We start from the raw sequence: 13,952 nt of genomic DNA, 5'->3' as shown, positions 1-13,952 counted from the left end.
CTTAACACCAGAGTTAAATGCATGGCCTTCTTTCTGTTCTTTTTACATCAGTATGAATAGACAGACAGACAACATTGGTAATAACTTTCACCCAATGAACACAAGACTATGCAAGGTAAGAATGATTATGGTGCTGAATCTTTAGGCATGACTGAAAAGCTGACTTGAATCCAAGGTAAATAAAATATTGTTTAAATTGTTACAATTTTTTCTTTGCATGCATGTTTTTTTGCATAAGATACCTGTGACTGACTCAGTATGCTTTGTGCTGAATGCACAAGCTTAGAGCAATGAGGTTAAAATGCTTTACCTGAAAACTTCTAATAAATAAATAAAACCTGTTAACTTTCCATTGTCTCCTACAGCTGTATGTTGTCAGTTTCAATTGATGAAAAATTCAATTAATTTGGTGGGCATTGTGTACTGCCCTATTCTTGCGTGTGTTGTTGCAAGCTTGTTAAAATTAATGTTAAAACCTTCCGTGGAGAGGCTTCAGCTTAACACTTGAAAATTGTAGGCAGAACTTTATTGATTATAATTTCTCTCTCGAAATGCTGTAGACTCTATTGTACATACAAATCCATCCATCCTCATATTGAGTCCACAGGCTACTATTGTAACAAAAATTCTACTGGGAACACTCGCATACTGCCCCAGTGTCCCCTCGTCCCAGTAAACATGTTTGAGCTCTTTAGAGCTCAGCTCTCTGACTTGGCCGTTTGTTGTGTGCGCCATCAGATGCATAATACGAATGATCAGCTGTAGACCATTTCAGGTCTACCGGAGCATCCTCCTGAAAAGGCAATTGGACCTCAATGCAGAGGCGAACTGTCTCCTCTTGTTAGTGCATTTTTCCATCATCTCTTTGTTCACCCAAACGGCCTGTCCCACTGATGTGCAACCCGATGCCGTTTCATTTCATTTCATCTCTTCTCCACCCTTTATTGGAACCTGGTCTTTCCTCCCTACTGCGGACCCTCGCTGTGCTCCACTTCCTCCTGTGTGGTGCCTGGCCTCTTTACACACTCTGTGGACTCCCAGCTGCCTTCGCTCTTTCCCCGTATCCGTACAGAACCGTGGCGGCGATGACCAGCACCGTGCCAAGGAAGAACAAACTGTAACAGAAGAAATAATATATTTAGCTTGGACACGCATGTGAGCTGGGTAAAGTACAATTAGAGCTCTGTTCAGACGGTCTGTGAAACAGTCCTAGAGGGCTTTTGGTAGTGAGGTGACAGGATGTGCTAAGCTTCTCTTGAAATTTCCTAGTGTGCTTGTACCTGGTAGGATCAAAGTCCGCTAGCCAGAGGTAAGAAATGATACAGGACAAAATGATTGAGAACGGTGCGGCAAAGCTCTTCAAAATGTTGTCTGCATATTTGATTACAGTTGCAATGACCAAACCGCCAAAAGCCTGTCAATAGAGAAAAAAGAATCGAAGATTGCAGTAACACATGATGATGAAATTCTCTTTAAATATAATGAAACAGCCAAATGACACACCTGTAACAAAACAACTGTCCAAGTGAGTCTGTTGTATCCCCGGAACATACTGGACTCTCTGACAGCCTCTCCATCGTGAACAAACATGACCACCAGACCAAAGATGAGCCCGGATAAACCTGAATAGACATAATAGAATAGACACAGATATGAATGGATGTTGAGAACATGTTCCTAGTGTGTGTGTGTGTGTGTGTGTGACAGAGAGAGAGAGAGAGAGAGAGAGAGAGAGAGAGAGAGAGAGAGAGAGAGAGAGAGAGAGAGAAACACAACATGAATGTACTGTAGTGAACTGTAGTAAGTTATTAAGAATACAACCTGAAAAGAGTATATTCAAAGAAACATTTATTCCCAATGTGTGTGTGTGTGTGTGTGTGTGTGTGTGTGGGGGGGGGGGGGGGGGGGGGGGGGGTTGACTGTGTTTTGTTCAAAGTATAACTAAGTTGCTTTAGACAGGACACTTAATTAAAAGTAAATGTCAATGACTAACCTAACTGGATGTTCCGGACCCATACACTTTGTGTGGTCTCCTTGAGAATCTTCTCAAAGTAAACACCAGCAAAGCCACTGGAGCAACACGCTGCCAGAACAGCCAGCACACCAACCAGCTGGGAGCTGGACGAGGCCTCTGTTTGCTCGGGAGTTCCTGGTGCCTCTGCTGGCCACTGGATAAGTAACAGGATGTATATGTACACACACAGACACACAGACACACAGACACACACACACACACACACACACACACACACACACCCTTAATTACACACCACAATCACAATTCGTATAGAAATCTCTGGGAAAATGTATCATAACTAATGCATCATAATTCAGGTTAAACAGTTGCACATTATTGACATTTACCTGGACAAGAGCAATCCCAGCCATTAGAACGAGCAGAGAAAGCCATTGGTAGATCCCCAGTCTCTTCCCTAGCATGGACATGGAGAACAGCGCTGTGGTCAAGATCTTCAGTTGATAGGTTACCTGGTACACAAACAATATATGTGTGTGAATGTGTGTGTGTGTGTGTGTGTGTGTGTGTGCCACTCTCCAAGATGTGTACCACTCTCACAATGTACTGATTGGTATAAATGTAATTTGTATCCCACAGAAAAGCATCCTACAAGTATAATGACTTATGAAGACAAATAACATACATATACCTGTAGTTTGTTTACCTGGTAAGTGGCAGCATCCAGGTTGGAGAGGGCGACGTAGAGCAAGTTATTCTGAAATGTGTAGATGCCAGATGGAATTGCGAGCTTGAGGGTTTCCTTGGGCTTGTTCACAATCTCCTCCCTCAATACATGATTCAAAGCCCTCCAGCTAAATGCTAGAGAACAAACAAAACCAAATAAACAAACAAACAAACAAAAACAAGTTGAGATCTGGAGTAATCAGCAGAAACTGTTTGACAAAACCTGAAAACTAACATCACGGTCATATCATGTCATATCTCTATCTATCTCTGTTGTAGTCTGATGATGTTAATGGAGACAACATTTACACTAAGTTATTTCAAATACCACAAACAAACAGAACCCTCCCTGGAGACAAACAGAACAGCGCAACAACCTTGTAATCAGCTGCTATGGTCATTGAATGCATTATCCCTGAAATGAAAAGAGCAATCTGAGGCTTACAGGGAAAGCTCTGAGACATGATGGGCCACAAGGCAGAATGACATCCACCGGGGCTGGAGAGCAAGGGACGGTAGCACTTACTATGGTCCCTGAAGATGAGAAAAATGCAGGCCACAATCTTCAACATCTCGGCCGACACCACTGCGGATGAGGCCAGGTAGCGCGGGCCGTCTTCCTTGAGAGTGCGAGAATAGCGCATGGTCAGCACCAGCGATGTGTTCTGCAGCACCAGAACTCCCAGGGAGATGTACTTCAGCTTTGTTGGCGGGGTAACCGCGGGTGAGGGAGACATCTTTTCGCTTTCATACGCTGGCAAAGAACTGGATTCCGGTGGGCTGAGCTGCACGAGAGACAAAAATGCCAGAAGATCAGCATGAGAGGCAGGAGATCAGAGCGGTGTCAGATCCATACATCACTTGATATGGAGAAGACAGCGAAACCCAGAGAAGACAAGTAATGCGGTAGAAATCTCTGCATAGGGCAGGGAGCATCTAGAGGTGTGCAAAGAGAGAAGGAACAAATGTTTAGCCAGTGTATGCCACATACTCATGTCATGGCCGTTGTTTAATGAGTCACCTTCTACAAACACAATCTAAGTGCCTCCAGCACAATAGGCTGTGCGCACTAGACTGTGCGTATCTGTATTTCTGAGATACTGAGATATTTGGATAGCCTATAAATCTAGACGCACCCTATCGGCAGCAAATTACATTTGCTACATTTTAATGTGGGTCTGGCTTGTCAGGCTAATATTTGGACATATTTGGGTTAGCATTCAGATTAACTGATCACAGATTAACCCTGTATGCCGAAAACCTTGTCAGAACATTGTCATATTTACTTGAAACATGTTTCAGGCTCTTCATTGTTCCCTCATCAGTTTAAAATAGTTTAAATGTATACTGATTGTCAACAATAAACTATTTTAGTATGGTTTAAACTATTTTACTATGGATTATTGATTACATGGAAATTATAAGCCATTAGAATTCAAATTACACTGAATAGAAATTCAGAATAGAAAAAGAGAAGAAAGAACAACTCTCTCTACACATACTGAGTCTTTACCTCATCATTGGGGCTGGACGACCACAGCTTACATCTGAGCATGCCCTGCTTTTCCATCTAGAACAAATCCCCTCAGTCCTCTTCCATCTTAGAGCTCACTGAAGTGACTATGTGGGTGTGTGTATGCTTATGTATATACGCACGTGTGTGTGTGTGTGTGTGTGTGTGTGTAGTGTACAAGGCTAGGCTGTGTTTATGGCTGCTACTACTGTAAGAACCACTCCCTTGTGCATGAAGCCGGATAGTTAGAAGGATATTGTATGATTTCAAAATGGTCCTTAAAGGTGTAACTGCTTTGTGAGAGGCTTGTTGAACTCTGAACTCACCTCTAAGCCCCCAACTACACTCTGAAAGTTCTCAAAACACATTAATTTCATCATATGTTAGAGGACTTCAGGATGATGTGATAGCAGTGACTAATAAGCCAGGTGTCTTTCATCAAAAAGACTTGGCTGTGGTCGTTATGGCTCAAAGAGGTGTAATATCTGACACACTTACTCAAGGATCACTCCTTTGTGTCTACAAACCTAAATTTGTCATGTACATATCTCCAGAAGGCTGGATATTTGTCGCAGAACAAGGTTGACTAATTAAGACTCTCAAGTCTTTAGGGAAGTTGAGTATTAGAGGAGTTTTGGGGATGACTTCTGGATAGCATTTATAATGAATACGGAGCAGTTAAGTCAAGCCAGGTGAAGGGAGCATAGAATGCTCCTTATGTGGCCCAGCCCCAGCCACGTCTGCTGGGAGAGCCACCCGCACAATCCCCCCTCTGTGCTCTAGAAGCCACTCTCAGCCAGGAAGCTCTCCCCACCTTAGAGTCTGTCCCAGCACTGATGCTAGTTGTTTTCTCTTGAGTGTTAGTATTCACCGACTTATTGTCAAAAGTATCGGAACTACAAGAACTGGGTACACAAGAAAAATACATGGGCATACACGCACACAGACATACAGAAACAACCTTACAGCTATGTTTCAACATCCAAAATCCTCTGTCATTTTACAGTTTGCATACATTTGAATACTAGCAAGCATATGTAGTAGCAACTAAAGATGACATTGATTGAGAGACACTGAAACCAACATGTCTATTAAAATGTGTCTGTAATCACCACAATATGACTATAGGCATTCAAAGGAAGAGCTGTCACATTATATTCTAAATTTCCAAGTGTCCATTTTATAAGCTTTTAAGCTAATCAAATCTATGAGTCTCATCCGAACATACTGTAGGCTACCTATTTCATATCAATGGGATAACAAAACAAACCAAGCCTGACCACAGACCATTCTGTGACATATAATGATATTTAAATAGCCTACCGCCCTTTTTACATATAGGCCTAGATCTAAAGAGGCTTCTTGAATTTATACACACGTGTATGGACGGCGACAGAGTGGCAACAGACTAGTTCAGAGAAACACAAATCAGAGTTCGACTGAGGTCTTCTCAATAGCTGGCAAGCAGATTTCCATTGAAGTTACACTATAAGTTTTTAAGGTCGTATTGTGTTCTGTGTAGCCTACCTGAACAACTGGAAGAATGTAGCCTACGAGTGACGCATCTCTCCCCTCAAGTCACACCGACGGCGCTACAGGAATAATCTACAGGAGCCTGTTAATTCTGTCCATACCGAATGTCCTCTGCCCGTGATGTGGATATCTTGGTTTTCACACCACAATAAAAATGTATGTGTCATATTTCAACTCGTCGGTGCTTCTGCTCACCTTCGATGTTGAAAAACCTGTCTAGCGACATCTGGTGGCGCGAGGCCAGACACAGTGCAAAAGGAAATATCCTGTTTTACAACCATGATGACTATAATAAGGGCTTAGTCTACCAGTGCCGCGTTTGTGATGAGCTTAGCTCAAATAACTACCATACTTGGCAGTGGCACACTGTAGCCTACATTCTGCTATCAGAAAAGGCAAAAAGGAAAAGAAATGTCATAACTAATGACATGTAGCTTATCCCTAGAATGTGCTTTCTGGTAGGCCGGTCGTGCCTTTTTTGTGGCTGTCATACTTTTAAATGGCTTCGCAAGAAATAGAACACAACTTGCACTACTGTCATCTTCTTTAAGAACCTTTCCAAATATTTCCCATAATATTATTAATATATTAAAATAAATTAATATTTCCCATCGCTTTTCCTGGAGGGGTGTCTTTATTATTTTAACTTCTCGTGTCTTCAGCTTCTTAACAGTCTCTAGACTAGGCAGGATTTTGGAAAATGTGCTTATTTAAAGCCCCGAAGGCAAATCATGTTAATTTTTGGCATACAACATTTTTAGGGGTTTTGAAGGGTGCTGAATTCAAATCTTCTGTATGCCAGGCTCAAAAATGTCCCATAATGCCTCAAAATGGAGAAATCAAATATGGCCGCCGCTGCCAGGTCAAAATCTAATGAATCACTTATCTTTTGGACTGTACAAGGTAAAAACCTGAATGTAATGTGCTTTTATAGGTTTTCACATATAGAGAATTCAATGCCATGCTCAGATTTAAGATCAAGACTAGAGAAAATGCTTGAAATGAATGTACATGGTTAAAATTGTTGTCTCGGATAATGAATAATTCATGAAAAATTGGACCATGAAACAGGTTGATGGCTTTCTGAAGAATTTACTTGAAACATGTTTAGAAGCAAGGTTGATTACTGTATTTTAACTATCTATTTATATTATTTATCTGTATTTTAACTATTTATTTAGTATTTGAATAAAATGCTTGAAACTCTAAGCTAAATGCCGAACTGTTACTACTAGATTTGCATACTAATGAAATATTGTACCTGAGGGTATTGTTTTGATGTCCAGGGTGCTATGATGACATGTTTGCCCATCCCACCCCTACCCTTACCCCTACACACACAAATACCCATATGTAACCCTAAATGAGGCCACACCCTCTACCTATACACTGAGAAGGCGCTTGTGAATTATATCGCTACCCTCACATGATGCTCAGCAGTAACAGGTAAACTATAACATAATATCATAACAATTTGTTTAGGACCATGTAATACGTCTGTAATAGCATGTAAAGATTGTTATGTGAGGATTATGTATAGGCTAACTGAATAATTAATATATTATAAGAAACTAAAAACATGTTTGCTAGTTAGCCTTTGTGAATAGGAAGAAGCTAACTAGAGCCTCCACTCTCCAGGATGTGGGCCCCCTCTTGACAAGATGTTGCCCACAGCATTCAAGGCCCCCGGCACATGAACTGCTCTGAAAGAGCTGAACAGGGGATGAGCCCAGATCCACAGGTCTGTCGCCAGGTTGCAAAGACCTGGAGACCCCAAGCCCCCCTGTCTGTTGATGTAGGCCGCAGTCACCATGCTGTCGGTCCTCACCATCACATGTTGGCCTCTTAGCCACGGTAGAAAGTGCCGGAGGGTGAGGAGAGCGGCCCTCAGCTCCAGGATATTGATGTGCTGGGATAGCCAAGGTTCTGTCTAGAGACCATTGATGCCCTGACCATCGAGAACGGCGCCCCAGCCTACTGGGGATGCGTCTGTAAATACGACCCGGCGACGAATCACCGGTCCCATGGCACTCCCCCTCTCTGTGTTGGCGGGATCTCTCCACCAGTGTAGGGCCCTGTGAAGCCTGCGGGACACAGTCACCTTGGCCTGGGAGGGCCTTGGGGCACAGGCCTAGGCTCAACAGGCACCTCTGGACTGGGCACATGTGAAGGAGGGCAAGGGGGACTACCTGCACCATTGCCACCATAAGGCCCAAGAGGCGAAGGCAGAGTTTCCACTCCACCTGGGCGTGCAACGTGAAGCGACTGAGACATGCGGCGAACCCTCGGAACTGTGATGAATCTGCACCTCAGGGACCGGAGGTACCCTTAGGATGAAGGTCCCCTGTGCGCTTGGGTACAAGAAAATAACGGGAGAAGAACCCCGCTTGGGGGTCTTAACACCTGACTTCCCTTATCGCCCTCTTATCCAGGAGGGTGGATAGCTCTGCACGTAAGGTCTGAGCGTGGATGGCACTGCTCACCAAGGTAACCGTAGGTGCCCTCGTCACACAGGGTCTGGTCCTGAACTGCAGGTGGTACCCATGGGTCATGGTGGAGAGCACCCATGGATCCGCTCCTAAGCCCAGCCAAGCCTTCCTGCATCGAGCTCAGAGGTGAGGCTGGCTGGCCCGCAGATTGTCAGGAACGATGAGGGCGCCTGGAGGGGCCACGGGGACTAGCACACTGGCCCCCCCGGGGATGCCTGAAGCCGCTGCCTGAAATCAGTCGGCCCCCAAGACGGATGCCCCAAGGTAGGTGTGCTGGCTGAGGCGTGAATGCTCTAGGGCGCCTAGACCCCTGGCATGCCTGCCAAGAGACCCTGACACCTCTTCTGCACAGCGGCAGCTGTCACGCGCCTGCTGCAACAGGGTGGTTGCCTGTGGGCCGAACATGGACCCAGGCTCCACCGGAACTCTCAAAAGACGCTCTCTGTCTGCCTGCTGGAGCTGAGATTGAGACAGCCAGAGATGGCGTCTAGTTACCCAGAACTGAGCCAAGGAGCGGCCTGATGCCACTACCTGCTCCTTAGACACTGCAGCGAGGCACACAGAGGCTGACTGGAGCTCTCTCAAAATAGTGGGATCACTGGCACTGCTTTGCAAGAGACCAGAGAGGTGTCGAACAGGCGGGCTTGAATCGCTGTGGGCCTATGCAGCTTACCTAGCAGCCTCCATAGTCCTGCCATTGGCACTGAGGCAGGAGGGACCACCAAAGAGGGAGTTGGGAGAGGAGAAGAGGGGCTCCAAAGCTTCATCCACTGGGGGGAGCGAGCCACAACCAATCAGCCTTTCGCATGTTGGAAAGGCTACTATCTCTCACCAATTCAAAAAGCTTGTAAGGAGATCACCTCCTGTGGTTGCTTCAAGGGATGTCTAAGCCTGCGCTGCAGTTGCAGGAAAAGTGGCACGTTATGCATGGAGTCATGCAGCTGCAGCAGCACCTGTCAGAACACTGCTGGAGAGGAGGAGGATGAGGATGATTAGGATAGCCTAAGGCGGGGATCACATTAGCCAGCGGCAAGCGGCAGGTTTCCTATTGTTCTCTATGGTTCGGCAGCGGAACGTAACGCTAGCGTTGAACAAGCTGAGCATAACTTGGTTTAACTTTCAAAGCGCAACGCGGGCGTATTCAACTGACAAACCGTTTGTGTTGCTTAGGAATGAGACAAAACGTATTATGGTCTGAGTGTTGCGTTACGTTTGCCGCTGCCGCTTGCCGCTGGCTAATGTGATCCTCGCCTAGTGTAGCCTACCTCTTCATACCTAGAAGTTTAAAGAATTAAATAAAATAGAATGGATTAATTACTAAATAAATAGGTAAATATGCATTATTAAATACATTGTTAAAATACAGATAATATAAATAGATAGTTAAAATAGGCATTTAGCTTAAGAGTTTCAAGCTTTTTCTTCAAATACTAAATAAATAGTTAAAATACAGATAAATAATATAAATAGATAGTTAAAATACAGTAATCAACCTTGCTTCTAAACATGTTTCAAGTAAATTCTTCAGAAAGCCATCAACCTGTTTCATGGTCCTCTTTTTCATGAATTATTCATTATCCGAGACAACAATTTTAACCATGTACATTAATTTCAAGCATTTTCTCTAGTCTTGATCTTAAATCTGAGCATGGCATTGAATTCCCTATATGTGAAAACCTATAAAAGCACATTACATTCAGGTTTTTACCTTGTACAGTCCAAAAGATAAGTGATTAATTAGATTTTGACCTGGTGGCGGCGGCCATATTGGATTTCTCAATTTTGAGGCATTATGGGACATTTTTGAGCCTGGCATACAGAAGATTTGAATTCAGCACCCTTCAAAACCCCTAAAAATGTTGTATGCTAAAGTCAAGTCAAGTCAAGTCAAGTCAAGTTTATTTATATAGCACATTTCATACACAGAGGTCATTCAATGTGCTTTACATAAACAAAACCAAACGATAATAACAAATAAAAGCATAGAAGGGCAATATAGTCAAAGAATAGTTAAAAGGTAAAGATCATAATAAAAAGAAAACATAAAACACAAGGTAAAATCATTTAAAAATAAAGAATAATTAGTAAGCAAAAACAAAGGCAAAAGTAGTAAAAAAAGTAATAAAAGACAAAGTAGAATAATTATCGAGGCAGATTCAGAATTTGTAACTCGGCACAGTTAGCAGAAAGCGTCTGAGAACAGTTTGGTCTTAAGTCTAGATTTAAAACTGGCTACAGTTGGGGCCTTTTTAATGTCATCCGAAAGTTGGTTCCACAGCTGAGCCGCATAGCAGCTAAAAGCTGCTTCACCATGTTTAGTTCTAACTGTAGGTTTTACTAGCAGGTTTTTCACCTGGGACCTGAGAGGACGAGAAGGTGTGTACTGCTGAAGCATGTCTGACAAGTATTTAGGTCCTGCTCCATTTACTGATTTATAAACAAGCAACAGTGCTTTAAAGTCAATTCTGTGACTTACTGGAAGCCAGTGCAAGGACTTAAGAATTGGAGTAATGTGGTCAGTTCTTTTAGTTTTTGTTAGAGTCCTAGCTGCTGCATTTTGTATCACCTGAAGCTGTTTAATAGTCTTTTTAGGAAGGCCTGTGAACAGTCCATTGCAGTAATCAACCCTGCTGGAGATAAATGCATGAATGAGTTTTTCTAAGTCATGTTTTGACATCAGCCCTCTGAGTTTGACAATATTTTTGAGGTGGTAAAAAGCTGATTTAGTTATCGCTTTCATGTGGCTGTTGAAATTTAGATCACTGTCAATTAATACACCAAGGTTTTTAACAGTATCCTTTGCCTTCAACCCTTTTGTGTCAAGGAGAGTGGCAACCCTAAGTCTTTCCTCATTTTTACCAAATATAATTACTTCAGTTTTTTCTTTGTTCAGCTGAAGAAAATTTTGAGACATCCAGGTGTTGATTTGTTCTATACACTGACACATAGATTCAAGAGGACCATAGTTGTTTGGTGATAGAGCTAAGTAAATTTGTGTGTCATCTGCATAGCTATGATATGAAATCAAATTATTTTGAATGATTTGTCCAAGTGGGAGCATATAGAGGTTGAATAATAGTGGCCCCAAGATCGACCCCTGGGGAACACCACAGGTCAAGGACGTTGGTGTTGAGGTACAGTTTCCGATGGCAACAAAGAAGCTCCTTTCTTGTAGATATGATTTTAGCCAGCTGATAACTATGCCTGTAAATCCAACCCAGTGTTCTAGTCTGTGTAGTAAAATATTGTGATCAACAGTGTCAAATGCTGCACTAAGGTCCAGTAGCACTAGGACTGATGTTTTACCTGAATCTGTGTTGAGGCGTATGTCATTGGAAACTTTAATGAGAGCTGTTTCAGTGCTGTGATTTGCCCGAAAACCAGACTGAAAGTAATCAAAATACCCATTTGATGTTAGGAAGGTGGTTAATTGATTAAAGACTACTTTTTCAATAATTTTGCCAATAAAAGGTAGATTGGATATGGGCCTGTAATTGTTTAGCATGGAGGCATCCAGGTTATTCTTCTTGAGAAGTGGCTTTACAACAGCTGTTTTCAGTGACTTAGGAAAAGTGCCAGACAGCAATGATACATTTACAATTTGAAGGACATCCGCCGCTATGAGGTGAAAAACAGTTTTGAAGAAATTGGTAGGCAGAGTGTCTAAGACACATGTGGAAGGGCTGAGATTCTGTACCGTTTTTTCAAGTGTTTCGTAGTCTATCAAGCTGAACTCTGACATCAAGTTTAGTTTCCCTCTGTTTGTTGCTGGAAGTTCAGGTTGTTGAATTTGTAATTGAGCAGATATGTTGAGTCTGATTTTGTCAATTTTACCTTTAAAAAAAGATGAAAACTCATTGCATTTATTAGTTGAGAGAAGTTCAGGCGCTAATTGTGAGGGGGGATTTGTTAACTTATCAACAGTTGAAAATAGAATACGAGTGTTATTTGAACTTCTATTGATAATGTTAGAAAAGAAAGACTGTCTTGCTTTGCATATTTCAGAGTTATATGTGCGGAGCATCTCTTTATGGATTTCATAGTGGATCTGAAGTTTGTATTTACGCCATTTTCTTTCAGTCTTCCTACACTCTCTTTTTAGAAGTTTAACTGCTGGATTTTGCCTCCATGGTGCTTTCTGTTTGTCCTTAACTTTCTTGAATTGTAATGGAGCAATGTCATCCATAATGTTTGCCATTTTTGCATTAAAGTGATCAAATAAGTCTTCAGAGTCTGACAGTTGACTTGACTTTAGTGAAAGTGCTTGCTCAAAGAGAGCACTTGTCTGATCATTTATGATTCTCCTTTTTACCATCATAGCTGTGTTTTGAGTGTGTGGGGACATAGACACATCAAAGAACACGCAAAAATGATCAGATAAGGCCAGGTCTTTAACAGCTGTAGAGACATCGAGACCCTTTGTGATAACAAGGTCGAGGGTATGGCCGAGAGAGTGTGTTGGCCCCTGTACATGCTGTGTTAGGGAGAAAGTATCGATTAGTGCAATGAATTCCTTGGCATAATTGTTTTCAGGATTATCCACATGCAAGTTTAGATCCCCTGATATAATAAGACAGTCATACTCTATGCAAACAACTGATAGCAGTTCACCTAGCTCTTCAAGAAAAACTTTAGCTGAATGTTTTGGAGGCCTGTAAATTGTCAGTAATAAAATCTGAGGAGAAGACTTAATGCATGCACACAGATATTCAAATGAAGTAAAGTCACCGAATGACGACTGATTGCACTGAAAAGACGTCTTGAAAATTGTGGCTATCCCCCCACCTCTTTTATTTGCTCTGGTAGCACTCAAAAAACTGAAGTTTGGGGGAGCTGATTCGATGAGAGTAGCAGCACTGTTTGCTTGATCTAACCATGTCTCAGTTAAAAGTAAAAAATCAAGGTTGTGTGTGCAAATTAGATCATGAATTAAGAATGATTTGTTTGAAAGAGATCTGATATTTAGGAGTGCTAGTTTTGTTAGTTTAAGTGTTGGGGAAATATGATCCATGGGGGAAATCTGAGGTTGATGTGGTACGGGTAGGAGATTGGACTGGTTTACCCTATAAGCTCGATGCATTTGTGTTCTATTTCTTGTCAATACAGGAATAGAGAATGTCATGGGCTTACTGGGTCCCGGCATGTTCTCAAAACTACTGTCAGTACCATTTATATTGCAGGGACCCTGAGAATATCATGCAATACAGTCATCATATAATTGTCCCCTGCTGCTGCCATCTGTATTTTCCACTGCACATTCCATGCTATATGCCGGCTGAGAAAATGAACTAAGAGGTTGCTGCTGCTTAAGAGATCCTTCTAAACGGGGAGGGGGAGGGCGAGGGGGTGGAGGTGCCCTTCGCTTCTTTGGTGCTAATGATCTTGGGCTAGTAAAACTCTGCATGGCTACTGGTAGCAGTCTCTCCATTCTTGCAGGGAACATCATGTGCTTGGGTGGGGATGGTGATGGGTATTCAGGGGATCCTGTGGAGTTTGAGTGGGTGGTGGGATGAAGGGGTGGGGATGGGGATGAGAGATTAGGGGGGTTTGTGTGGCCTGGGGAGTTTGATTGGGTGGGGACGTGATTGGGTGTGGGTGGTGATGGGAAATCAAGGAGGTTGGGGTTGAAAATTGATCCAGAGTCTCCATCTGCCTGCTGAGGTTCTGGGAAGTTTGTTGCAGATGCTCCGCTTTCAGCATGTATTCCAGTAGTGTA

General features: G+C 42.8%; 1 protein-coding gene across 5 annotated transcripts; it reads right to left on the bottom strand.

The window, feature by feature from the left end:
• Nucleotides 1-510: 510 nt before the first annotated feature.
• Nucleotides 511-5,931, bottom strand: slc35a3b (solute carrier family 35 member A3b). Of its 5 annotated transcripts, none has more exons than XM_042058230.1 (9): nucleotides 5,742-5,931; nucleotides 5,029-5,119; nucleotides 3,228-3,486; nucleotides 2,682-2,836; nucleotides 2,365-2,487; nucleotides 1,994-2,168; nucleotides 1,504-1,622; nucleotides 1,281-1,414; nucleotides 511-1,115 (listed from the first exon to the last, which is right to left on the bottom strand). In XM_042058230.1, exons 3-9 carry the CDS (start codon nucleotides 3,436-3,438, stop codon nucleotides 1,019-1,021), a joined length of 1,014 nt encoding a protein of 337 aa, XP_041914164.1. In that variant the 5' UTR covers nucleotides 3,439-3,486; nucleotides 5,029-5,119; nucleotides 5,742-5,931; the 3' UTR covers nucleotides 511-1,018. The 5 variants fall into 5 exon arrangements, with proteins under 5 accessions (XP_041914164.1, XP_041914165.1, XP_041914162.1 ...); XM_042058231.1 differs by lacking the exon at nucleotides 5,742-5,931 and adding an exon at nucleotides 5,593-5,734; XM_042058228.1 differs by lacking the exon at nucleotides 5,029-5,119.
• Between the last annotated feature and the right edge of the window lie 8,021 nt (nucleotides 5,932-13,952).

Source organism: Alosa sapidissima, chromosome 1 (assembly GCF_018492685.1).
Source record: "Alosa sapidissima isolate fAloSap1 chromosome 1, fAloSap1.pri, whole genome shotgun sequence".
Taxonomy (NCBI): Eukaryota; Metazoa; Chordata; class Actinopteri; order Clupeiformes; family Clupeidae; genus Alosa; species Alosa sapidissima.
Note: the sequence above shows the minus strand (reverse complement) of the source record. Positions and strands in the feature narration are given on the sequence as shown.

What these genes read in the sequence shown, in the direction of transcription:
- slc35a3b (XM_042058226.1), bottom strand. Translation starts at nt 5,196, where the DNA reads ATGTTGAAACATAGCTGTAAGGTTGTTTCTGTATGTCTGTGTGCGTGT. An exon ending in TGGATGCTGCCACTTACCAG is followed by an intron (nt 2,488 to 2,681) that starts GTAAACAAACTA and finishes TTTGTGTACCAG; the next exon opens with GTAACCTATCAACTGAAGAT. An exon ending in GCGGACTTTGATCCTACCAG is followed by an intron (nt 1,116 to 1,280) that starts GTACAAGCACAC and finishes CTTCTGTTACAG; the next exon opens with TTTGTTCTTCCTTGGCACGG.